This window comes from Spermophilus citellus (assembly GCF_964194105.1).
Source record: "Spermophilus citellus genome assembly, chromosome: 6".
Classification (NCBI taxonomy): domain Eukaryota; kingdom Metazoa; phylum Chordata; class Mammalia; order Rodentia; family Sciuridae; genus Spermophilus; species Spermophilus citellus.
In genome coordinates, this window is record NC_138187.1 from 5,603,751 (window position 1) to 5,629,647 (window position 25,897).

Below are 25,897 nucleotides of genomic sequence, written 5' to 3' on the forward strand. Positions count from 1 at the left end.
GCTCAATCAGTACTTGCTGACCAAGGGGAACTCTAACCACAGGAAAGTACAAAGAAGAAAGGGCAACTTACTTGACTGCCACATGAACACTGTTAACCCATTGTGAGCAGTCTCCTGTGTCCTCTGTGCAACCCTGTTTGTACCATTTCATGGACACAGGATTTTTTTTTATACATGTTGCCTATGTTATCTGCATGTCACAATATAGTCTATAAATTTTCCCATGTCATATGCCTTTCTGTTCTTACCTCTGGCTGCTCCCAGGATGTATCTTTTTTTTTTTTTTTTTTTTTTTAAGAGAGAGAGAGTGAGAGAGAGAGAGAGAGAATTTTTAATATTTATTTTTTAGTTCTCGGCGGACACAACATCTTTGTTGGTATGTGGTGCTGAGGATCGAACCTGAGCCGCTCGCATGCCAGGCGAGCGCGCTACCGCTTGAGCCACATCCCCAGCCCCCCCAGGATGTATCTTATTCCCCTATCCTGTTCCTCTGCTTCAGAGTCCTAAGAGTCCCATCACGATTCTATCTGCTCTTCAGAACCTAGCCAGGAGAAGCACCATCTTCTCCCAGAACCTCTCTCCTTGCTCAGTGTTCCCTCTACTGACTGAGCGTCTGGTTGTGTCTTAGTGAGGTATGTCTGTGGCATGCTGAATCATAGTCTGGGGTCTGTATAACCTTGCTGTGTTGCAGTTGATTTCCATGTGAGGCCATGTAAGTATGTGGCCAGCTCAAGACAGGGACCAGGCTCCGTGTGTGCTGTGCAGTGGGTGGCATAGACTCTGGCTAGTGTTTGAAGGAGTAGGCGAACCAATAGCTGAACCAATGAACTAGCCCTACTCTTGATAATCAAAAGGTCCTTCCTGTGATTGTCTAACTACCCTCCTAATGGGCCTTTAGCTCCTGAAGCTGGAGAATTAATATTCTAAGTAGACCTGTGGTAATTTTTTGTTGTATTGAATGGAATGAACTCCAAGTCATAGGACTTTATGGTTAGAATGGGTCTGAATTTCCCCACTGGTAAAAAGAAGGTTGGACCAGATAATCTGAGAAGCACAGGAAGAGTCATTGTCAGTTCTGGGATAGAGGGTGAATTGGTAACAGGTCTGGGACTGTCCCTGTGTTCTGGATCCCAGGCCACGGTGTTTCTTACTAACGTCAGTGCCCTCCATCCCCTGTAGCCACATTGCTTTGGTTTTTCTCTGACTTTCCCGAAGGTCAAGGGGGACCAGTCTGCCTCTGGAGACTCCAGTAAGTATCTGAAGCCACCCCAAGCAGAAGCTTTTTATCAGGGCACTTTGGAGAAGGTGGCCTGTGGCTGTAGTGCTATACACCATACTCTCAGTTCCTCAGCAGCCATCTCCAGACTCCCCACTTTTCAGGCCCTGAGAATGCAGCCTTCTAACCAGATGCCTACTCTGCCCACAGGCCAAGTACCTGGCCCAAATCATTGTGATGGGCGCACAGGTGGTAGGCAGAGCCTTTGCTCGGGCCCTGCGGCAGGAGTTTGCAGGTAAGCATGGGCCCCTCTCTCCTGAGTTGAGAGCTTCTGCCCAGGTCAGATCTTCCTTGGTAGCTCAGCCTGGTCATGAATACAGTGATTCCCTCCACAATAAAGCTTTCTGTGGCTTGGGTGGCTTGGGGCACTCTTTTGTGGTAGGAGGTAATGCCAGACTTTGGGACCTTCCCATGTGAGAGAGAGGTTTATGTCCAGTGAGACTTGGTTAACATGAATATCCTGGTCAGGAGCTGGCAAACTGGCCCACTTGACCATCTGTTTTTGTAAATTAAGTTTTCCTGGAACATAGCCACATCCTCTGGCTGCTATCAGGGAGAGCTGAGTAATTCCATGCAGGTGAAATTGACCAAATTTAAAAATATTTTCTATCTGACCCTGTAAGGAAATGTTTACTGGCTTCTGATTTTAGTGTCACTAGAGGCAAGCTTGCTTTAGTGGTCTGGGTGCTGGCTGGGCAGCCAGGTCCCAGCAGAACTATTGCTCCTCCCTTGGCCACAGCTTCACTCCGCCTGGTCCCCAATTTGCTCTGCCCCTGGGACCAGAGGTAGGGGGAGAAGGGGACTAGGTCAACTCATGATCTAGTAGGGGACCATAACCCAGGCTCGATGGTCAGACCTTGTCCTCCAGTAAGGCTTGTCTGTCCTTACTTTCCTGCCCCCTCCCCCAAAAGAAACCAGTCCTGGAGAAGAGCTACTCCTGGCCACTTCTGTTCCTGTATGTCTCCTCTGTGCCACCTGGCAGGGGTGAGCCACCCATCCGGAAGGCTCAGGGGGAGCTTTGGGCCATGGAGGGCTGAGCAATCACCCATGTGTCCACACAGCCAGCCGAGCCGCAGCTGATGCCCGGGGACGAGCTGGGCACCAGTCTGCAGCTGCATCCAACCTCTCTGGCCTCAGTCTTCAGGAGGCCCAGCAGATTCTCAATGTCTCCAAACTGAGTCCTGAGGAGGTCCAGAAGGTAAGGCCGTAAGACTGGGGTAGGGGAGGCTTGGCAGAAGTGGGTAAGTGCAGTGGGTCTGACTGAAGCCAGCTGGGACTCCCACTGAGGAAGCCACTGTTGTTTGTTAAGTTTTAGGCCCCAGGCAGGGCAGTTGCAGAGGCAGAGCTGTTGGTAGTAGCAGCCAAGCTGTCCCTCTATGGACATCTGTCCTGTCTCTGCCCCTTTAGGTCATAGCAGCCTCCTGGGTTGCACAGTGTGGCATATGGGGTGTAGAGGTCAGGCCCTTTAACTTCCCTTATTGTCAGCTTCTCCTGGTGTCTCATTCAGAGTTTGCAGTCTGCTCTCCGTCTCCTCTCCCCTGCAGAACTATGAACATCTATTTAAGGTGAATGATAAATCCGTGGGCGGCTCCTTCTACCTACAGTCCAAGGTAAGTGCTCTTTGATTCTTCAAGAAGGATAAGCCACATACCTCCTCTCCTCAGTTGGGACCCCTGGCAGGGCAGCTGGCAGTTAGGGAGTTGGCAGGTAGTAAGTGAGGTATGCCAGGCCTTTCCCTGGTGCCCTAGCCTCAGAGAGGACACCCACCCTCTCAAATTGCCACTCCTCTGGCTGCCTCAGTTCTGTAGGGCTCAGCTGAAGGGACAGTGGCCCTCCCAGCATTCAGACCTTGAAGGAGCAGGAGCAGCCACTGGTGGTATGTACCGGACCAGCACTGGTCTACTGGTGCAGAAACCCAGCCTTCAGGGCTCCTGTGGAGGAGGACTGCCCTCCAGAAAGGTAGCCTGAGCCAGGAAATGAAGAATCCTGTCTGTAGGTGGGGGGGCAAAAGGTAGAGGCTCTGCCGAGCCTTGATCTTTCACCTCCTTCCAGGTTGTCCGGGCAAAGGAGCGCCTGGATGAGGAACTCAGAATCCAGGCCCAGGAGGAGAAAGACAAAGAGCAGGTGCCCAGAACGTGACCATGCAGCTCTCCTCTCCCTGCCACCTCTTAACTTATAGCTTGGTAATAAATCTCTTCCGTGTTTCTCCTCTGCATGTATCCCATTTCCAGGAGGCTAGTTGCTCTTCCTGCCTATTGTAGGGCTCTGCTGGGGCCCCGGGGGGCAACAGCTAACAGCCTCAGGAGCTGGGTTCAGGTGGTGAGATTGTTGAGCAGTCCCACCATGTAAGAGCCTGCCTGAGGGGTCATACAGCTGCTCCTGCTCCCATGGCACCTAGTTCCCTTCCCTCCCTTGCATCCTGCCAGATGGAAACCCATTACCATCCCACAGGTCTTTTCCTGCCCCACCCTCAGGGTGAAAGCCCCTGGCCCAGGCTTCCATATGATGTTTTTGGTGAGCTGGGCAGAATGCTCCCATACATGACTGAGGGAGAACCTTGGCCAGCCTATCCCTGGACCAAGGCATGGCTCACCAGTCATAGCAGGTTAGGGACCTGAACCTTGTAATGCTTACTCCAGAATCTTCCATCTCTGCTCCTCAGAACCCGACCCTCACGCTTCTTTCCTTCCAGTTCCCGGCTGGGCTGACCTGCTTTCAGCCTCACATTGAGGCTGGCACCTAAAGGCTGAAGAGAAACCCCAGATCAGGGGCTTTAGGTAATATTGTTGGGAGACCCCAAAGCTGAGCATAGAGCCAGACAGTCTAAGGTCAGCCCCGTTCCTAGCATGTTCATGACACAGAAACCATCTTTGCAACTCACTTTTATTGTTTCTTTATAAACTTCCTCTCACATGGAGGAATATATTGTTATAGTCATTAGCTTATCTCTTTTTTAAACTCTATGCTAACAGCAATGGAGCCAAGAGGAGGAAAAACATAAGCTACAATAGAAAGGCACTTAGAACCTGTTAAAATACTGATATCCTGGAATGTGCAACAATAAACCAACAACAACGAAAAGTATACTGGCCCTTCCAAGCCTGGTCTATCACCAAATCACATGCTGAGCTAATGTCACCTTCCAGTGCCCTATTCCTCTGCTCCTGGGCTTGAGTCAAACCATACATCCCCCAAGCTAGGGACTGAAGGCCTAGGGCCCTAACAGGGATGAGGGGGGTGCTTGGGTCCAGGGTGGACCCAAAGAAAGAAGACCAGCTCCTTTCTACCTTGCTCACAGCCCCATCAAGGGGCAGAGCCAGCATGGCCAGGCCCTGTCAGGACTGGGGTTCTAAGACCAGCAGCAGGGACTGCCAGGTCAGGGTGACCCTTCTAGGACAGAAGGGCAGTCCAGGAAAGAGTGGGATCAGAACTGCTCAGAGGAACCACAGGGCTATGGAGGACCCCACTGCCATCTGGTGGCTCTTTTGTTCTATGGGTGGGGAATTGGAGGGGGTTGGCCATTTTGCAGCCTAGTGACTAAGGTGCTCTAGAAGCCAGAGCTCCCAGCTGCTGGCAGGAAGGGAACAAAAGGCCCAGGGTTGGTTGAGTGGGACATGCTGAGATAGCCTAGCTTCTGGAGATTGGGCAGTGGGATCAATAACATATCCTTGGCATACTCTGGCCCCTGCATAGTAGCTAGACCCTAGGGGAGCTGGCTGAGTGGGAGTCTCTTAGGATCAGGCTCAACTGAGAAAAAGCCAGAGGCAGCAACATCCCAAGTCCAGCTCCTTCCTCCAGCCAGCTCTTCCCAGGCAGAGGGGCTGGGCCTGCCCGTAGCCATGCTTGGCTGCCCAGTCTCCCACAGACCCAGGCCTCAGTCAATGGCCAGAAAGCTCCCTCCACTTCCTCCCCTGAATGCTGTCTTGGTGCCTTAAGACCAGAAGCTGCCTCTTGCCTCAGTACCAGTGCCCCGTAGGCCTCTCCGTGAGGCCAGTCCCAGCTGGGATGACCAAGATGGAGCTTGGCCTGGCCCTGCCTGTTTGGCCTGGATTAAGTCCTAGCACCAGGGCTGTCCATCTGACACCTTCCCTCCCTGGCTCCATGTTTCCCATATGCTCAGGATGCCTGAGTCAGATCATTCCAGGGTATAGGGGCAAGTGAGTGGTCAGCTGGCCCTTCACCTGGGAATGTTGCTGGCCCTCTGGCAGTGTAGTCTGATTCAGGCTGAATGAGGGATGACGGCAGCTGACCAAGCAGGCCTCCCTTCTCTAGCGAGCAGGAAGGCACCTTGTCATAGGGGTGGGTGGGGAACAGCATGGCTTCTTCCTGTGGCTTAGCCAGGGTCTGCATCTTATCTTCTCTCCCTCCAGGGGGTAGGCCAGAGGGAAAGGGGTCTAGGGTGAGCCTGCATGGGTGCTGTGGCCCCGTGGGGGCTCCTCACAGCACATCACATAAAGTTGGGGGTGGTCTGGACCATCAGAAGGGCAGATGCTACTTTGCCTGCTCCCAGTGTTGGGACACGGGAAGCAGTCGCTGCTGGCCTCTGTGGCTGATAAGTGGGCAAGTGAGGGAAGACAACCTGCTCAAGTTGGCCCTGGGATGAAGGAGGCACCAGGGTGGGAAACCAAGGACTAAGGGTCCGGTGGAGGATGGGCAGAGGGCTCAGAAGCTGTGGGGCAGGGGCCTGAGGGTGAGCAAGGCCTCAGCACCCAAGAGCATGGTCAGGGCCAAGTCCTCACTTGGGACCTGGGAAGGCAACAATGACCTTCTAGCACCATCCTTGCTGCCCGAGGACTGCATCTGGGACTGCAGCTTCCCAGGGAGCACAGACCACCAGGCCCCAGGGCAGTAGGACATTATTGCTATTTCGCAGAAGAGTTTCTGTTCGTCAGGGTGGGGCCCAGAGCTGCTGGCTGAGCTGTCATAGCTGGTAGGTAGGTAAGCAGGCTCAGTTCACTACAGCTGGTTTGAGTAGCACAGAGCCTGGTGGGATGACCACCCAGCCAGGAGTTAGTGCCTCTGGGCTGCTGGCTGCTGAGTTGACGCCTGTGGACAGGTCCAGCACAGTGCCTGGAAGCAGGGGGAGTCCATCGGGGCTTGGCCGGGAGCGGCTGCTCTCCGTCCTTTCGAGGGGAGTCTTGCAGCCCTCTGTGCCCAGGGCCCTACTGGGCACTGACCCACGCCCTTTCTCCCCCTCTGCCTTGCCGCCAGCGGAGCCAGTGAGGAGGGAGACCACAGGCAGACCCAGTCCACCAGCCCCAAAGGGAGAGGGCAGCAGTGGGTTCTTGGCCAGATTGAGGGGCAGAACAGGGCCTGGCAGCCCAGGGCCAATACCCCCGCCACCCCCGCCACCCCCGCCATTGCCACAGGCCAGGGCACTGAGGTCGAGGGGGCCAGGGGCCAGGGGCAGGGGCAGGCCAGGCAGGCTGGGGCCTCCGAAGAGGGCAGCAGGGTTGGGAATGATGATCTGAGCCCCACTAACATAGGGGCTGCTGTCAGGGGTGGGCAGTGGTGGTTTAGGGGGTGGGCGTAACTGCAGGAGCTCCTGCTGCTCGTGAGACACGAAGTGGCCATGGGCTTTGATGTGCTTGCGCAGAGAGCTGGGGTCTGTGTAGCGCTTGTGGCAGCCAGGCATCTTGCAGTAGTAGGGTTTGTCCACGTAGTGGGTGCGAGTGTGCTTGAAGCGGTCACTCGAGTTGGAGTAGCGCTTGTTGCAGCCCTCATAGGGACAGACATAGGGCTTCTCACCTGCAGGGGTAGGCCACATAAGGGAATCTTGCCCTATTCTCAGGTATTCCCACCCACACCCTCAGCATTCCCCAGGCCCAGATCTCTCAGAGCAAGGACTCTGATTTGGGGGGCATCCCCAGCAATGTAGCACAAGAGCTGACTCAGTTGGCTGCTGCTGCAGGCAGAACCCAGCCTGGTTAAGCCCCAGCTCTGCGATGGCCTTGCTGTATACCATCAGTTTGCCCCACTGCAGCTGGTAAACTTAAGCAGGCAGAACTCCACCTTGGAGGTTATGTAGCTCTAGGTGGGCTCACTAGTGTGCCCTTTCATTTGGCCTTGTTCAAAATGGCTCCATAGGGAGTTCATAACCCACTTGAATCAAACTGTGAAATATGATATATCAAGAACTATGTAATGTTTTGAACGACCAACAATAAAAAAAGAAAAATAAATAAAAATTTAAAAAAAAATGGCTCCATATTTACTAAGCCTTTACCACTGCACTGGCTAGGACAGCAACCAGCTGACTGCTGTGCCTTTGAAATGCAGCTGGTCCAAGTAGAGATGTGCTGTGAGAGTGACTTACAGACCAGAAAAAGAAACACCACACTAGGTTTCAAAGACTGTCTGAAGTAAGGATTTTCAGGGTCTTACTGATTTTTTTTTAATTGAAATTATTTAAATGGTAACAGTTTAAATATATATATTGGGGCTGGGGATGTGGCTCAAGCGGTAACGCGCTCGCCTGGCCATGCACAGGGCACTGGGTTCGATCCTCAGCTCCACATAAAGATAAAATAAAGGTGTTGTGTCCACCAAAAACTAAAAAGTAAATAAATTCCTCTCTCTCTCTAAAAAAAAATAAATAAATATGTTGGATTCAGTTAAATATATAATTGGGGCTGGGGTTGTGACTCAGCGGTAGAGCGCTTGCCTGGCATATGCAAGGCCCTGGGTTCAATCCTCAGTACCAATAAAAATAAAAGTATTGTGTCCAAGTACAACTAAAAAATAAAAACTTAAAAATTAATGTCGGGTCTGGGGTTGTGGCTCAGTGGTAGCGCACTTGCCTAGCATGTGTGAGGCACTGGGTTCGATTCTCAGGACCACATACACATAAATAAAATAAAATAAAAAATATTTTTAAAAAATTAATGTCATCTATTTTCTTTTTAATGGTGATTAGACAATGTAAAACTAGTTCTATGGTTCTGTGAATAAGAGTTGGCTGTGGCTCAGGGACTAGGGAGCAATGCAGACCCAGTCTCTGCTGTCCTGAGGTAGCTAGCTATTAGTCAGATCATACAGATAGGACTCAGGAAGTTGTGTCCATGCTCAGTGTATGTTGGGATCTGACCCATAGGAAGGGCTCCCCCAGCAAGTGGCCCTCTGAAAGGGTCATGATCAATAAGATTTGTTCCTCATTACTAAGGTCCAGTCCTTCCTGCCTGCCTGCTGGGTGCCTGCCCTTTCTGTCCCCAGCCTGCCCAGCTCTCCTATGTAGGAAAAACCCCCAACCAGGCCTCTCACCTGTGTGGGACCGGTTGTGGATCTTCAGGTTCTCCAGGCGGGAAAAGCTCTTATTGCAGGTGGGGCAGCGGTGCGGCTTCTCGTTGGTGTGCGTGCGGATGTGGATGAGCATCTTGTACCTGCTCCAGGGAGGGCACAGGGGCACGCTCAGCTTGCTTAAGACCTAGCCCCTTCCTCCCGCCCTTGCCCCTGCTCCCTCACCTGGCGTTGAAGCCACGGCCATGACGGGCACAGCCCTCCCAGTGGCAGCAGTACCCTGCATCCTTCTCAGGCTTGACGTGATAGTCATTGACATGGTCCACCAGGTCTTGCAGGAGCTCGAAGAGCTGGTTACACTGTGGAGCCAGGCAGGGTTCTGAGCCTGTGTGGGGCCCCTGCCCTGGGCCCCATACCACTCTTCGTGGCCCCCACTCACCTTGGCCCAGCGACACACCAGCTGCTTGGGCAGGGGCAGCTCTGGCGAGAGGCACTTGTCCTTGGAGGGTGTGAGGAAGGAGGAAGCAGGCAGATGCAGGGCCCCCCCAGAGCCCAGGGGTAGGAAGAACTGGAAGGAGCTGGGGACACTGTCCAAATATCGCAGTGGCTGGAAGTCCTTGGGAGTAAGGGCAAGGGAGAGAGCTGGTCAGTGCCCTCCTGAGACCCCCTTGCAGACCCAGACCCCTTCTGTCCCCTTCTGGAATGGGCTGAATGTTGTCCCCCAAAAAGATACATTTAAGTCCTAATCCCTGGTACCTGTGCTTGTGACCTTATTTGGAAATGGGATCTTCACAAATGTAATCAAGTTAAAATGAGGTCCTGCTGGATTAGGGTAGCCTAAATTCAGTACCTGGTGTTTTTATAAAAAAGAGAGGAAGATGAGGACACAGAAGCTCAGAGGGAAGAAGGCCATGTGAAGATGGGGCAGACTGAGGTGATAAGGGTACCAGACTAGGGCTGCCAAGGAGGCAAGAAAGGATTGTTCCCTGGAGCTTTCAAGGGAACATGGCTCTGCCAACACTTTGTAGACCTGAGCTTCCAGAACTGTGGGAGAATAATGTTACAGAGCCCCAGGAAACCAATACACCTCTCCAAAATCCTCACCCTCCTTACCGGGGCAGTGGGCACTGGAGGCAGGTCCCCATTGCCCTGGCGCTCGGGGGAGAGTGAGCTGCTGCCATTGGGGGAGTCCAGTCCAGACGGTGGTGACAAGCTGAGGTCCACCAGAGGGGCTGCAGAAAAGCGTCCATCCACCTTCTCAGGAAACTTGGGGTTCAGCAGGAAGCCTAAGGGAAAGGCATGATTCAAGATGCTGGAGTCAAGAGTCCGGGTGGGACAGATCCTACCACCTCAGGATCCCCACTGTGACGCGGGGAGCAGATGTCAGGTAGGCCCCCCAGAGGACTGAGGGACCCAGTATCTAAGGAGCAGCCTGCACATCTGACAGATGTAATGATACTGTCGGCTGTTGGACTTTCATCACCCTGAGCACCCAGCCAACTGTGTAAGACAAAATGGGATGAAAGAGGAAGTACCCATTTTATAGAGGAGACTGGTCTGGCACACAGGATGAATAATAGAAAAGAACTTGAACTCACCTGGCTCCCTGGTTGACCAGCCTCAACACCTCAAAGCCCAGGTGAGATCTTGGGACCTATGCTACTACTTTTAGACCTCTGAAACCCCTTACCAAATTCTCCCAGGGCCCTCAGTTTGAACCCTGGCTCAGCTCTCTGCTCCCTTCAAAACTGAACTGTTGGGAGGATGAATAGATAAACTTGTGGGTAGCACTCTAAACTGGAAGAAGCCAGGGGCTGTGGCTGTGCTCTGGTGGACACACCTTGGCTCTTCTTACTGTTGTCAATGCTCAGTCATGTGCAAGTCCCCCACCCTGCTGGTGCAGTACCTGAGGGTGGGGAGCCTGGGGAGCCAGGTGTGGGGCTATCATCCACCAGGCCCAGCTCCCTGTGCAGAGTACGGTGCCGGACCACACCCAGCACCCTCTCCCGCTTCTCTCTCGCCGCTCGGAGCTTGGTGATGCTCAGCTTCAGGTCAAGCGGCTCGTCCAAGGAGTGCATGGTGATGGGGTGCTGGCGTTGGAGGGGATAGCAGGCAGAAGGGGGCACCCAGCTGATCTTTAGGCAGGAACCTGGGGAAGGACAGAAGCTGTACTGTGACTCTGACCCCAGGCTCCTCCTCAAGCTATACCCATAAAAGCCCAAATGAGTAGAGAGGGAACAATCTGGACCCTAGGTTCTTACGGAAAGAACCAACCACCTATTCAGAGGCTCCACGCCCACTTCCTCCAAGTTTTGGGGGAGGCTCAAGGCCTCTGTTCTGCCATGAATGCTGAATTTTAGAGGTACTGCCTCAGGTCAAAGAGAAGTGGCAGAACTACGAGACTCAAGGCCAGACCTCTGACCAGTCATTTCATTTTTTTTTTTTTTTCTGGTGATGCTGGGAATTGAACCCAGGACCTTATACATGCGAGGCAAGCACACTACCATCTGAGCTATATTCCTAGCCCCCCACACCCCCCCCCCACAGTCATTTCTTTGAGAGGGGGAGCCTGCCTGGTCTGGGTCTGAAGACCTAGAAGCAGGCTGTGGGCAAGGAGTGTCCTCAAGGTGCCAGTTGATATTCCTCAGCAATCAAATGCTAGTGGCCCTCTGTGCCCACCCTTGTCTATTCTCAGCAAGTAGCTCTGTCACCTCCAAGGGAGCCCAGCCCTGCTGATAGGGAAGTCTCAGGCAAGTAATGCAGAGTTTGGCCTCAAGGAACTGGGGACACTTCCCAGGTGGGGCCAGGAGAGGCATCCACAAGCCAATGGGAGCCACAGGGCTCTGGGCTGCCAGCAGGGGGCAGATGGGGACTGTGGTCAGGCTGGCCAGAGCTGGGCTGGTGGAGTAGACCAGCTCAGTACATAAAAACCACATACAGTAAGGTGATAACGCTCTTCTATTATATGTCTCATGCTATAATTTTCATATAATTTCTCATTGGTGTAATTTTCACATAAATGGACTCAGGATCCTCTGACCAAGCTGTCAGCTCATCCCTCCAAGTTCAACACTTCATTCTCCCAGCAGCAGTCTTTACACACAGAGAAAACACTCCCACTGTTTCCTGGCCTTTGTTCATGAAGACTGGTGCACCCTGTAAATCTCTACTAACACGAGATCCTGTCACTCGCTGTATTTAATACAAAAGGGTGGACATGGTGGGTGGGCCATTACCTGGAAAATTGCACCCAAATTTGTGTCCTGGAAGGGGGGGGCAGGATGGTGGTGCACATAGGGATTCAGAGCTGCTGGAACATTCTCAGGAATAGGACAGGGATGACAACCCCCATGTCCCCTCTCATCCCTTCTTTAGACCAAGGCCCCTTGGCAACTTCACCCACTCGATGCAGTTCATCCTTCCCCTCTACCTCCTACAAATTCAAAGCTTATGCAGAGACTCCCCAAGCACACAGGAAATAGTCCCTTCCTTCACTTGAGACCCCCTGCTTTCTGGGACAAATCCCCAGATCCTACAATATATGCATGGCTAACATGGAGTCTCTGAGCATAGAGAGGTTGTCCACCCCTCCCAGGCCTGCATCATCAGAGCATGGGTGGGCCACTCTTGGCTTCAAGACCCAGGTCTGTGACTTGTCCCTGTTGGAGCTGTCAGATCTATGTGCGCCACATACCCCCTACCATACACAGATCAAGCATTCCCAACAATATAAAGGAGGTGGGACCAGAGCACCACTCTTCTCCTCAGGAGGCCTAGATCCTAGCTTGCAGGTGGGTAGGTGGCAGTGATGGATGACCTTGGGTCCCCTCCTCCATTTCCCTGAGCAGGGAGCTGTCCTCTGCCTGACCCCCACCTCCCTAGTTATGTCTCTCTGTGTCTGCCTGTCCTTCCACCTGTTTATTTTTAGACACAGGCCCAGTCCAACCTCCCCAAAGCTCCTCTGTGCTGAGAGCCTGGAAGGAGAGGAAGGAAGTAAATATTTATGCTGATTAAGAATTCAGGAGCCAGGAAGGGCTGGTGGCCTGGTCCCTCTGCTGGCCCAGGGCCACTGGCCTCCCCATACCCCCTGTCCTCACCTCCACCCCCAACCTTTCCAAAGGAGGGAACCTCAGGCATAATGTTTGGGGAGCTGGGAATCCAAGTTGATGCTGACTCTCGCTGGCAATGATGCCCAAGCAACATCTTGTGGCACCTGCCCCACTGTCCCCTCCACCCCTCCCAGGGAGCTGTGGGAGGAGCCATGGCCCTGGGTCACCTTGATCTTTGAACCTGCCCTAAAACTGGTTCCCTGTCTCAAAACTGGGGAGGTCCCAAGAAAAGCCATCTCTATGGAGGGGCACAGTCCCCCCATCAGAAGGCCCAACCCCCCAGCCCCCCAGCTCCCCCCCATCCTGGTGCTGAGTTCTACCCAGGGAGGCAAGGGCTCATTCCTATGGAAGCCAGAACTCAGCCCAGGCACCACCTCCTGCTCCTGGGAAAGGAAGGAGCCATCCCAAAGCCCTCACTTCCTAGCAATCCCATCCAAGATGAGCCTGCCTAGAATTTTCCCTCCGCAGGGACCTACCCCCTAGGGAGATGGCCTGTAACCCCACTCCTGCTCTGATCTTGGCCAACCTCAAAGTGTTCCCCCACCCCCATCCACAGGCACCGGCTTGGCTCTGCTCTTTGTTCCAGGGATGGATGAAAAGGGCAGGAAGGAGAGCCTGGTTCCTGCTCTCTTTAATTCCTTAGTCCCATCACCTCCTGCACTGGCCACACCGTCACCTGATTTAAGGCATGGGGGGGCGGGGCGCGATGACCCTCGGAAGGGCGGAGCGCCGCCTGCCTTGCTCAGAGAAGACGAGCCTAGCCAGCGGGGGACCCAGTGCCGCTTTGTCCGCGAGGTCTCTCCCTCGCGGTGGGGCGGTCCCGAGGCAGGAGCCCATCCCTCTCGGACAGGTGGCGAGGTGCAGGGCCCGATGTGGCGGGGTGGAGCGTGCCGACCCGCGGGTCACCTCCCTCCCGCGGGTCACCTCCCTCCCGCGGAACCTCCCGGCGCGTTGGAAGGCGTGCGCCTCGCGCCCTGCTCCCGCGGCGTGGAGCTGCGATCAGCGACCCGCGGCCGCGGCTCGCAGCGCTAGCACAGGGCGGCCGGGGACGCGCGCGGCGCTCCCACGCCGACGTCCCGCGGGTAGGCCGGGCGGCCCGGGCTTGCGCGGCTTCTCCAGCTGCAAAAGGAACTAATTAGAGCGGAGGGAGCGGGAGGAAGCGGCGGCGGCGGCGAAGGAGGAAGCGCGCGGGGGCGGCTCAGGGACCACCGGGGCGGCGGGGGCTGTGGACGGCCCTCCCCCACCCTGGGGCGGGGGTCACCCGGAGGGTGGGCTGGGCGGGCCCCCCGCCGGCCCGGCCGAGACAATGGCTGCTATTGTGCGCCCGCGGCAGTCCAGAGCAGACGGCCCCCAGCTGCAGCGGCCCCCAGCTGCAGCGCCTGGCCCGGTAAACCCTACTGCCACCCCCAGAGGGCGGGTCTGGGTGCTTCCATCCCCACCCTCCCAACCGCAGGCCCCGACCCCGGTGGGGAAACTGAGGCTCAAGGTCACCAGGCTAACAGAAGACTGCTAGAACTGGCTCTGGATAAAGTCCCTCCTGCCCTGAGCCTGGAGGGGCAGAAGTGCAGGGTGGGTTGGGGGTTATTTGTACTGGACAGAGTGGGGCGTGACAGATGAGGAACTATGAACTGACAAACAGCCTAACTTGACTAGTTAGTTTCCTTGGCAGAAACAGAGAGGACAGAGCCCTCTGTTAAACTAGGGCAACCTCCCTACTCACCCTCCAGCAGCGTAGGTCAGGTGAGTGACCACCAGTGTATCAGTGTTGCCAAGCGCAACTTGAGGGGTACCCCTTATTCCTGGGATAGTCCTGATACTGCCCCTTTGGTCAGCTGTGGCAAGTCCAGCTTGTTCTTAACAGATGTTGAAATGGAAGGCCAGAGAGGAGGCACCTGTTACAGCAGGTGCTGTTTCATCCCCAGTTCTTGGATGCAAAAACTGAGGCTCAGAGAAACTTAAGTGGCCTGTCCAGGGTCACGTGACTTGTCAGTGACAAAACTTTCTCCTGTGCTCATGGATGTGGGAAGAAGTAGACCAAGAGCTTAGGCCAGGCACCCCCTCCCTGTCAAGGGGTTTGTGGGGTCTCAGTGCAGAGCCTGGGAGAAGGGGCGGCAGGGAAGGCAGTGGGTGGGCACCAGGGGGAGCAGACCTGGGTGGGGAGGCCCACTGGAGGCAGAGATGCTGCCAAAGCAAACGGCCCCACAGCCCCACATTCCTGGGAACTGGCTGTGGCTCCCTGCTCTAGCCAAGAGCTCCACCCTAGTAGGCTGCCCAGCCACCTGGGCTGGAAGGCAGGGGCAGGGCCTCCCTTTCTGACAGGCAGAAGGCCAGGGCTCCAAATATGGAGCAGACCACCTGGGGCCCCAACCTGGCCTTGCTACTTCCTGCCCATGTCACCTGAGCCTCTCCATCCTCATGGATAAAGTGGAATGATAAAAGTAACAGGATCCCACCTGAGGTTTGGGGAGAAAGCAAGGCAATGCTACATATCCAATCCTGACTTGGTGCTTCCCATTAGTATGACATATTCAGCACCTAGAACAGGGCCAATCACATAGTAGGTACTTTGTAAAACTTGTCATATGAATTGTCACCACTGCTGAGTACCCAGCCTTTGGCAGTCTAGAACTGTAAGGTACTCAAAGCAGGACTGGCTCTCGGCTCTATACCCACAGACAGTTGCGGGGAGAACCTAACCTGGGAGAATCTTGGCTTTGCCAAAGCTACTGGTTGATCTTTACCCCTCAAGAAAGCCTTGGGCCTCTGCTGTCCTGTGGAGTGACCACAGCAGGCCCTAGCCACCTTCCAGAGCCTGAGTACTGAAAGCCTGGATTAGCCAGAGACAGACCTCCTCCCAGGCCTAAGGGAGGGGCTTGTCCAGAGGCCTGGCCCAGCAAGTCCCAGGAGAGGGGCCAGGGAAGGCAGCACTTCCTGGAAGGCCCTGGGGTTAGCCTTCCCTGGGAAACCTCTGACTCTGCAGACAGCCCCTCCCTATCCCACAAGGGTACCTAGCCAGCAGCCCACCCCAATGGGGATACAAGGGGTACCCAGGTGGCCCAGCCAAATCTGAACTCTGTCCTCTGTAATGGGGGCTTCAGGGAAGTGCCCAGCTAAGTAGCACCTGAAGACAGTGTGTGCCAGGAACCCTGAATGCTGCGGGTTCGTGTTCTTAAAGCAAGACCAGAGTCAGGCTACCTGGTTGCAGCCCCCTGCGGCATCTCTGGCTGTGAAGCCTCAGACAGGTCCCTATCACTCTGAGTTCAGTTTCCTGGTTGGTAACTCAAGCATCCCGATAATGGTCAAGCCTTGTCCCCCTGCTTGCCACTAACTAGTAACCCTGATGATTCTCATTTCCAGCCCTGGGCAGGGGGTGCCTCATGTAGTAACTGGGGAGCTACAGCTGGAAGGCATGCTGGCTGTTTCCCCTATGCCCCTCACCAGCCCCATACCAGATGTACTTCCTCGTCCATTGCCAACTGGGAGGGTGATGCCAGGCCTAGGGGTGTCCCAGCACACACGTGCACCCTCATACAGACATATACTACAGGGCCAGCCTGGCACAATGGCCTCACCGTGTCCTGGTGGCTCAGGCTTCCATTGGTGGCCCCCACCCCCTGCTGCCTGCCCGCCTGCAGCCACCTTTGCACAACTATGTCTGGTATTTTCCTGTCTGCCCAGCTTGTGGGGGGTGCATGGGGCTATGAGCACCGCCTGCACCTGGGCCTCAGCCAGAGGCAAGCGCGCCAAGCAGCCCCCACACCCGCCTGCCTGGCTGGGAAGGAAGGAGGGAGGGACAGCAGGGCTGGGCCAGGCTGCCCAAATCCCTAGGAGGGGCCAACACTAGGGGAGCCAGACACACACCCAACACGGCCAGGCATGGGCAGCACTGCTGCCTGGTGGGCGGGCTGAGTTGGGCCACTCACCAGAGCTCTTTGGGGCCAGCACAAACATTGAGCAGAATCCCATAGGAGGTGAATGGGAACAACTCCCCCCGCCCCCCACCCCAGCCTTCAGACATACAGGCACATGCATATGTTACACCTGTGCACAAACAGCACACACAACACATAAAGGTAACCTGCTCTAGTCTCAGAAACCAAGACTCAGGAGCCTCTGCTTAGGGTTAGGGGGTTGGAGGTCTGGTCCCCAGAGGAAAGGAAACTGCTTCCCAAACCAAACCTGGCTGCAGGCAGACCCACCCCCAGGCACCTTGCAAGTCCCAGGCAATACCCCACCAATGCAGTGTTTGTGGCCCACCTCTCCCATCACCCCGGAGGCAGACCACTTTCAACAACTGCACCTGCCAACTTGGAGAGCAGAAAGCGGGTAAGGCAGTCTCTGGACTCTGGCCCTTCTCTCCCCCTCATTTGTGCATTCCAAACCAGGCCCTCTGCTAGGTTCCAGGTGCCCCATGAGAAGTCAGATGGAACCGGGCCTTAAGGGCACCCAGACACATGGGCAGTGAAGAAACAGTGTTGGGGTATGCTGCTCTGCTGAGGACTGGGGGCAGACCTGAGTCAGTCATGGATGTGGGGTGAGGAGTCTCGGGGCAGGAGTATGGGGTCCCTTGCCCTTGTTGGGGACCATCCTGGTTCATCCTGGAGGCCCCATGAATGAGGCAGTATTCTCTCCAATTTCCAAATGAACTGCCAAGGTCACAGAGAACACAGCAGTGCAGCAGGGAGTCCCCTCCTCACTCCAGAGCCCAAGGAAAGGCAGCAGAGGAAGAGGCCCATAGGAGAGGGCTGGACTGGGGAGCCATGAAGTGTTCTCTTTGTAGAGGAGAATGTCACCTGCCCTTTCATCCCAGAGTCTCCTGTCCTCTGGCTTGCCCCTTTAGCTCTTCCCTTTCTCAGTATCCTGGCCTCTCAGGTGCCAGCTCCTGCTTCACAACTTCCAAGTCTCTAGCTGTCACTTCCCTCCTGCCTGTGTCCTCCAGGAAGTCTTCCCCGATTCACCCTCTCTGGCTTCAGCCTCTTCCCGTTGCCCAAGAGCCCCCTGAATGGGGATGTGCCCCTGTTGAAGGCAGGGTGCCTCACCCAACAGTGGCCCCCTGCTACTTGCTGCACACAGCTTGGGTCCAAGCACTTGCTAATGCATCACTAATGCCACAAAGTCACCAGCTCTTTTCTTTTTTTCTTTTTCTTTTTTTTTTTTTTTTTTAGAGAGAGAGAGAGAGGAGAGAGAGAGAGAGAATTTTTTTTAATATTTATTTTTTTTTAGTTCTCGGCGGACACAACATCTTTGTTGGTATGTGGTGCTGAGGATCGAACCCGGGCCGCACGCATGCCAGGCGAGTGCGCTACCGCTTGAGCCACATCCCCAGACCCAGTCACCAGCTCTTGAGCATGCTGAGTGTGCCTGGTCCTTGAAGTGTCCTGTACACTGTCTCCTGACCCTTATCTTCAGGTATCCCCTCCCTGCATCTAACTTTCAGAACCTCCTTTTAAGAAGGAAGACTTGGAGTAGGCAGGAATACCTCTGGGGCCCTGGGCAGCTCCAAGTCCACTGAGGATGAAAAAGGGAAGACCTTAACCCATAAACTGCTGCCCCATTTCCCATGGCCCCTGCCCCCAGACTGAATTGGGCAGCAATATGAAGTCCTTGGGATCCATGGTCAATAAACAGGCCTGATCTGGTGATGCAAGCCTGGATGCAGCTGGCCTGGAGTGGGACTGGCATTAGAACATCACAGTCACCCACCTCACATGACATCCTTGCACCTGCTCTTCCCTCTCCTAAGCACTTGGTCCTCAGTGGATGTTGGAGCAAATGAGTAGACTCATTTCTTGTCTCCCCATCAGGTGAAGCAGAAAGGTATGTGAGGGCTTGAGGCTCAAAGAGGGAAATGGCTTCCCAAAGTCAAGGTTAGAAGCAGGGCCATGTCCCCTAACACGAATGTCTCTTCATTCTGTCTGGGGCAAGGGACCCAGGTAAATACCTAGACAAGGGGTAGGAAGAGACAATATGGATCATCCTGGTCAGCTGGGATGACTGGAAGGGCCTAGCTCCTCCATTTCATCTCCTGCCACTCCCAGCTGACCCTGGCCCAGAGCCCCAGATAGCCAGGCAAGACCAGGTACCATAGGGCACCAAACAACCTCAGGCTCCACCCCATGCTCTCCCCCCTCCCCTACTCGGGGTGGAAAGCAAATCCGGAAGATAAGGCAGCTTCCAAAACTATCCCATCCTTTTCCTTCCAAAGGGATAAAGATTAGGCAGGTCCCAAGGTCCATAAGACCAAGCAAGGCAACCAGTTTATGTCCTTGATGCATAGTTTGCAACACATAGTTTGTGTTGGGGTGGGCGGGAGGGACTTCTGAACAGGGAGGATGATGGAGGACCCTACAGCCTGGGGTAGGGGGTATCACAGCTGGGGTCAGTGTGCATGGAGGTGTGGCAGTGGACAGTGGGGCTCTGGATGAAAGAGGGCAAGGCCCAAGGAGAACTAGCCCAGGCAGTCTGGGATAAGGGAGTGACAGTATAATAGGGACAAGGGAATGACACTTCCTATGGACACATCTACCTCACATCAGGCCCTTGCAGTGAATTGGGGCCAGGAGTAGAGCTGGGGTCAAGGCCAAGTAGCCCTAGGCCCTCATTCCCCTCTGATCTTCCCTGACCTCATGTCACTTCAAGCCAACCCCCAAATTCCTAAGGTCCTGAGTTTCCCCCACACACCTTTTACAGTGTCAGTGGGGCACACTGTGCCCATGTTGGACCTTGACCATAGGGCAGGACTCTTCTAGAGGCTCCCAGCCGTGGTCTGACTCAGTTGCCTCAAGGGTCTCCTGGGGCCTCCACTGGCTTCCCACCACAGGAGGAGGGAACCAGGGAGTGGGTGTGAGGTCCTGTCTGCCAAGGCCAGAGAACAGGTGCATACACATGCCCCACCAATAGGCTGGGCCCCTTCCCATATGGGTACTACACCTGGCTTCTCTGGGCAGCAAAGACAAAGGACATAGAAGGCCCACATAGCCACCCCCATAGTCAGGGCACTAGAAGACACCCAACCCCCACCAGGGCCAGATGGGAAGTCCCTCAACTGGAATCACTTTCCATCTTCATGCTTCTCAGGCCCCTCCCAACCTGCCGCCAGCTAGCCAGAGCCTCATTCCATCTGGGGTGGGAGAATGGACCCAGAGCCACCGCCTCGGAGACCGCCCAGCCTGGAGACCCTTAGAGGGAGGAATCACAGGACTGCAGAAGGGCCTCCCAGGTTGGACTTCTGGACTCCTTGGGGACCAACTGTAAAGGAGGCTCCCGGAGGCCTTGTCCTGGGAGGGTCCCTGAGCCCCAGAGCAGGAAGGGGGAGGAGGGCCAGGCCTCCCACCTCCCATCTCTTGTGGAGAGGCCTGGAGCTGAGTTGTGGGGTTGGGGATGAGACACCTCCAGGGGAAGGACAGGCTGGGGGACCAGGGCACACAGTCACCTGGCCAACCTCCCTCCAGAGCAAGGGCCCTGCTACTCCCAGGCAGGGTAGCTAGCTGCCAGGATCCCTAGCCATAGCAGGCCCACATGCCCATTGCAGTTTTCCATCCTGAGCCTCAGTTTCCTCTGTTAACTGGGGATACGTGGGTCTCTCCACCAGGTTAACACAGCAGCATCAGGTGAGGGATGCAGGCCCCAGCAAAGTTCACCAGGCCAGTGGAAGGCTTTTGTGGTGGTTGGGTTTTTTCCAGGGATCCTTACAAGGTGTTCCCCCACACAGTATACCACCTCCTGTCCTGCTTGGGAACCTAAGGATGAAACTTTATTAATTGGAGAGATAGCTAAGGCTTATAGGACCAAGTTGGAAGAGGAGAGAAACCTGGGTCTGCCTAGGCTATGCCCCTGTGAAAGATTCCCCCACTCCACACCCATCATCGGCGAGTTCTTTCCTGTCCCTGGGATGGAAACAGTGGCTAGACTGTGGCCTATCAGCACTAGAGGTGCTTGTTGAAAATATCCAGTGCCCACCCTTGGCACATCTGAATTAGGATTTACCAGGTGGGACCCTAGGCAGACACCTTAGAAACCCAGGGGCCAGCAGCCATGTCCCATGAGCCTTGTTAGGGCCATAGTCCCTACACCCAGGGCTAGCAACAGGCTTGAGCAGAGACGATGTCCCACCTCGATCTGGCTCTGGTGTCCCCAGAATATGAACCCCCACAGGCTGAGGTTGTGGCTCAGAGGAAGAGTGCTTGCCTAGCATATGTGAGATACTAGATTCGATCCTCAGCACCACATAAAAATAAAATAAAGGGGGCTGGAGTTGTGGCTCAGTGGTGGAGCACTTGCCTCGCAGGTGTAGGGCTCTGAGTTCGATCCTAGCACCACACAAAAACAAATAAAGGCATTGAGTCCATATACAACTAACAAAATTTTAAAAAAAAATCAAAGGTATTGTGTCCACCTACAACTAAAATATAAACGTTAAAAAAAAAAAAAAAAGATGAATCCCCAGTAGAAGTTGAGACCTCAGCCAGTCTCTGGGGACCCTTCACAGCCTTGAGAGGAGGCAGTGAGGCAGAGGGAGGAATGCTGTATCTTTTCAGCTGGCTCCTGAGATCCCTTCATCATCTGGGAAAGCCTCCTTTTTTTGGAGGGAGGGTACTGGGAACTGAGGGGCACTCAACCACATCCCCACACCCCAAGCCCTATTTTGTATTTTATTTGGAGACAGAGTCTCACTGAGTTGCTTAGCACCTCATCATTGCTGAGACTGGCTTTGAACTCATGATCCCCCTGCCTCAGCCTCTGGAGCTAAGATTACAGGTGTGCACCACTGCGCCCAGCTCAGGAGAGGCTCCTTTGTTGCTTAGCACATAGCCCTGACAACCAGGGAGGGCCCTCAACCCTGATACGGGCACTTTTAGGTGAAGGGAGGATCCCCCAGTACCTTCCAGGTGTCCCCTCTGGCCTCAGTCATCTGTGAAAGATAAAATAACCATAACCTGAGTAGAGGAGGGATCCAGGGGAGCTTCCTACAGTCTCAGAAAAGGCGGCACCCCCCACTCATCCCATCCAACTCAGGGCCTCTCCTTTAAAATCCGAATTTCCCACTTGGGTAAGGGGCCTCCTTGGCCTCCTTGGCCTCCCCTAGGATGCAGAACCTATGGAGGCCTGTGGAGCTGCAGGGACGAGCCAGGAGCAGTCTTCCCCAGCACACCTCCCAGAGAGTTCTGCAGGCCCCAGCCCCAACATCTGGTCCCCTAGCCACAGCTGCTGCCCCCCTCTCTCATGCTGGGATTGCCCCAAACTAAGCCCAGCACTGGTTCCGCCCTTCTCACCCAGTGGGAAATTCAGCCTGGTAGGTAGAAATGCACTTGGAAAAATGTTGTGGGGCAAACATTCTTTCTTCCATACCAACAAGCAGACCCTGGAAGGGTTAGGTGGCCAGAAGACCACCTAACCTGGAGCCAAGGCCAAGCCAGGAAAGGAGATGGAAAGGAGCTTGGGGAGGTAGAGGTAGGGTCTAGCCCCACTCCAGGGCCCAAGCAGGGGGCCTGGCAGAACTTTGTCTTCCAGTGGCCAGTTTACCCTCTGGTCCCCCACTTGTACTCCCTGCAAGGGGAGCCCAGGCAGAAGAAATGGCCATGGCTACCGGTTCACAGCTGGGCTTTTCAGAAACAAAAGCTTTGGGGGGGAAGCGGTTCACACGATTGTTTAAAATGAGGTTTTGGGATGTCTGTGGCATCCAGTTATTCATACTGGCTCCACCCACGGATAATTGAGAGTTGGCTTTTGTTGGATTTATCCTTTCCTTTCTCCCCATACCCGCAAGCCCAGTTTTCTCTTGGACTCTGGAGCTCAGGAAGCTCACCTTGTCTGACCCCTCAGTTCTACAGATGAGGAAACTGAGGCCCAGAGTGGGGAGGAACCTGGGCCAAGGCCCCCGCAAATTGGTGACAGAGCCAAGACTTGAACCCAGAACATCAGACTCCCAGGACAGGGGCTTTTCCCATTCACCCTACAGGCTGTGGCTTGACTCCAGCAAATCCCCAAAAGCCACTGACCCCAAAGCAGTGATGCCTGGAAGTGAGGTGACTCACTGTCTGGCTTCCCAGGGCACCCCCTCCCTATTGGTGAGGGAGGGACTGGCAGGTGTCCCTGCACTAAGAGCCAGGAGCAGGGAGAGGCCCCCCAGGGGGCCTGGGCCAGGGTCACTCAGGGGCTGAAGAGCCCCAGCTGGAGGGATTTAACACCAAAGGTCAAAGGTCACAGACAGGGAAGGGCGGGCCGGCATAGGGGGTCAGGGGGTCAGCACTAATGGCAGCTCCGGAAAGGAGGGGGAGGGGAAAAGGCTAAGGAAAACAGGGCTGCTTCCAAGGGGTCCCCAACCCAAAAAACCAATGCTCTAACCCCATCACTGACTCCTGCTTGGCTGGCTGCAGACAGGGCTGAGAGGAGCTGGGGTTGGGCTGAGAAATGGGCTGGGCAAGGCTGGAGTGCCTCAAGGGGAGTGTACTGGGAAGGGCCCCCCAGGTGCAGCCCCTCCCCCAGTGTGGGTCAGGGCCAGCTGGGAGGCCCAGCCTGGGCCCAGAGGGGAGAAGGAGGAGCAGAGGGGGAGGGCTCCGAGGTCACCAGGGAGGGATGTGTGGGCTGGGCTGGGACAGCTGTGGTACTGTGGCACCAGAATGGGGCCTGGGAAGGGGTAGATGGGTGGGCAGGCTGAAGGGGCCACTTTCCATTCACTGAGCTGGGGATTTCAGAAAGCCCTTGAGGAGCACAGGGTCTCTATGCTGTCTTTCCCAAGCACCAGCTGGGCCCCACCTTCCCTCCAGGATGCCAGGACAGCAGGATGGCTGCCTACCACTCAATGTGCCTGCTTCAAGCACCATGGCTCAGGCAGTATCCCTAGACCAGACAAAACCCACAGGAGCCCAGGCTTTGGCCAAGTCCCCTTCTGGCCTGGCTGCCCCCTTACTGTCAAGCTTTCCCTCCAGAGCCAAGATCCCAGTCTATGATGGCTGGGGGCCCAGGGCTCCTCCCAGTATCCCTTCCAGCTTCCCAGGCCCCAGGGCAGGGCCAGGCAGCTCCCTGTAACCATTGCTCCCAGGGCCACCCTCTGGCTGGGCTGGGCGGGCCCTCCTGGACAGGCAGACAGCCTGCATGCTGCACTGCTGTGGCCTGAGTACCCTGCTGAGCAGGGCAGTGTGCCAAGGCCTCCAGGTGCCAGCCAGGATTCCAGTCCCATCCCAGGGGGCCAGCAAGAAGCAGGCGCAGGCATCTCCCTCCCGGGGGATGCACCTGCCTCACCCCCCTCTTCCACCCCCTCTAGTACTTCTGGATACCCCTGCCCTCCCCACCCTGCCAGGCCCTCACCTGCTTCCACCCAGAGGGCAGAAGAAAACCAAGCACTAGACAGGATTTCAGCTCTCAGTGCTGACCCTCAGGGACGCCCCCATCCTGGCCCTTCCTGGGCGTGCTATAGACAGCAGAAGGGAGACTTTCCGGGACAAGGGAAGCACCTTCCAAACCCCTTACTAGCAACAGCTCGGACGCAGCCACGGGGAGGGGCGGCTGCCCTGCTGCCCCAGACAACTTCGTGCCCACCTCCGGGTGCCCACCTCTCACCTCGCAGCGCACCCCCACCGCGTCCACCCAACTTCCCCGCTGAAGTTTGCGCCGGCTCCGGGCCCGGCCGCGGCTCGTCCCGGCCTCCGGACCGAGGGAGGGAAGGAGGGAGGAGAAAGACCGAAAGACCGAGGGACGGGGCCAGGGAGCCGGCGAGGGAGGGAGCGCGCGAGCCAGCGAGCAAGCGAATGCAGGGGCCTCGGCGAGGGCTCACAATGGCCCGGGGCGAGGCGCAGACGCGCGAGGGGGAGGCGACCCTCGGGGCCCTGGGGCCCCCCGGCCCCGCAGCCCCCGCGCGGCAGGCGAGCTCCCCACCCAGTCCCGTCCCCACCGCGCCGCGCCCGGGGGTTCCTACCTCGGCGGCGGGGGCGGTGGTGCTCCCGGCTGCGGGCTCCGGCGGTCGGGGGCGGTGGGGGGCGAGCGGGGGAGAGGCCGGGGCGGGCGGGGGCCGGGGCGCGAGGCTCACGGGGCGCGGGCTCCCCTGGCACGGCCGCCCGGCGCCCGGCCGCTCCGCCACATCTGCAGCTCGGGCAGGGAAGGTGGCCGCGGCGGCCCGGCCTTGCGGGGATGTCTTAGAGAGGGAGGGAGGAGGGAGGAGGGAGGCGGCGGGAGGAGGGACCGGCGGCCGCGGAGGAGGGCGAGGAGGAGGGGCGCGGGGGGCGGCCTCCCTCCCTCGCGCGCCGGCTCGCCAGCTCCCGCCCTCGCTGCAAACCCCTCTCGCCGCGGCGGCCCCAGGCCCGGGGCGCCAGCTGCCAGGCGGGGCGTGCGCGCCGGGGGGAGGGGGAGGCCGGCTGGGCCTGGGGAGGGGAGGAAGGGCGGGCGGCCGCGGGAGCGGGCACCGGGAGGGCGGGAGGCAGCCCGGGTCGCCGCCGAGACGCTCGTCCTGCTCGCCCCCCCGCGGCCCCGCCCCCGGCCCGAGGGCAGCGCTAGGACACGGCCCGGAGGTGGCCTGGGGGGGGGGGGCGGGAGAGACCGAGATATCCCGCCCTCGGGGAAGCCCGGGAGTGGGGCGGGCGCGTGGGCCCAGAGGAAAAGCCCCGAAGACCGGGAAGATGGAGAAGATCTCAGCGGCCGAGGGGGCGGGGACCCTTGCCGCCTCCTGCGGGGTCACCTTGGCCAGGCCCCCCGCGGCCTCGGGCAGCTGGGAAGGCGGCAGGAATGCCTCTCCGCAGGCCCTGATTTCTCCGCCCAGCCCAGTTCCAGGAACGCACAAGCAAAGGCCGCTCCCGATTCCAAACGACGCAAACCGGGTTCGAGGCTTTGCTCGGCCCTTCGCGCCCATGCGACGTGGAGGGTCCCTGCCTTCCCCTTGGCCTCAGTTTACTTCACGGTGGAATAAGGACAAGGCCCGGATCAGAACAATCCGGGCTTCCACTGTCTTGGTGACAGCAATTGGGACAACCTAGGTCCCCAGCCTCTGAACGCTGCGAGGTCCTCGATCCCGCCTGGACCTCTCTGTTAGTAAGTACCATGAGTGGACACACGCGAGTGAGAAAGCCTGCGCCCAGCCACTAAGCTGTTTTCTGTCCCCTCACGTTGAACCTCGACTTGTGTTCTTGAGTGTTTTGTTTGGGCTAATCCTGAGCCCCCGCCCAGTATCTTATTGCCACTGTCTTGTCTGGTGACAAATTGTGGTTCAAAAACAGCCCTCCTGCTGCTGCCCAACCCTGCTTCACAATTGGCCCTGAATAGACCAGAAGTCGAAAAGACACTTTAG

At 56.4% G+C, this 25,897-nt stretch overlaps 2 protein-coding genes across 5 annotated transcripts in view; one reads left to right on the forward strand and one right to left on the reverse strand.

The window, feature by feature from the left end:
• LOC308651700 (mitochondrial import inner membrane translocase subunit TIM16) overlaps window positions 1-4,102 on the forward strand; it is a gene marked incomplete at its 5' end in the record, with an annotated part of 66,297 nt that extends 62,195 nt beyond the window's left edge. For 2 of the 3 annotated variants that reach the window (XM_081299122.1, XM_081299120.1), the window contains 4 exons: window positions 1,427-1,511; window positions 2,338-2,474; window positions 2,821-2,886; window positions 3,329-3,480. In XM_081299122.1, coding sequence (XP_081155248.1) covers window positions 1,427-1,511; window positions 2,338-2,474; window positions 2,821-2,886; window positions 3,329-3,415 — 375 coding nt within the window. In that variant the 3' untranslated portion in view covers window positions 3,416-3,480. Of the gene's footprint in view, window positions 1-1,426; window positions 1,512-2,337; window positions 2,475-2,820; window positions 2,887-3,328; window positions 3,481-3,968 lie in introns of those variants that run through there. The other variant, XM_081299121.1, reaches the window with a different exon arrangement.
• A 2,110-nt stretch (window positions 4,103-6,212) lies between these two features.
• GLIS2 (GLIS family zinc finger 2) lies at window positions 6,213-24,873 on the reverse strand. Of its 2 annotated transcripts, none has more exons than XM_081299124.1 (7): window positions 24,536-24,873; window positions 10,419-10,661; window positions 9,626-9,798; window positions 8,952-9,128; window positions 8,738-8,871; window positions 8,537-8,658; window positions 6,213-7,024 (listed from the first exon to the last, which is right to left on the reverse strand). In XM_081299124.1, the coding sequence occupies exons 2-7, from the start codon at window positions 10,588-10,590 to the stop codon at window positions 6,225-6,227; spliced, it is 1,578 nt and encodes a 525-aa protein (XP_081155250.1). In that variant the 5' UTR covers window positions 10,591-10,661; window positions 24,536-24,873; the 3' UTR covers window positions 6,213-6,224. The 2 variants fall into 2 exon arrangements, with proteins under 2 accessions (XP_081155250.1, XP_081155251.1); XM_081299125.1 differs by having other exon boundaries at window positions 8,537-8,655; window positions 24,536-24,793.
• Window positions 24,874-25,897: the final 1,024 nt, after the last annotated feature.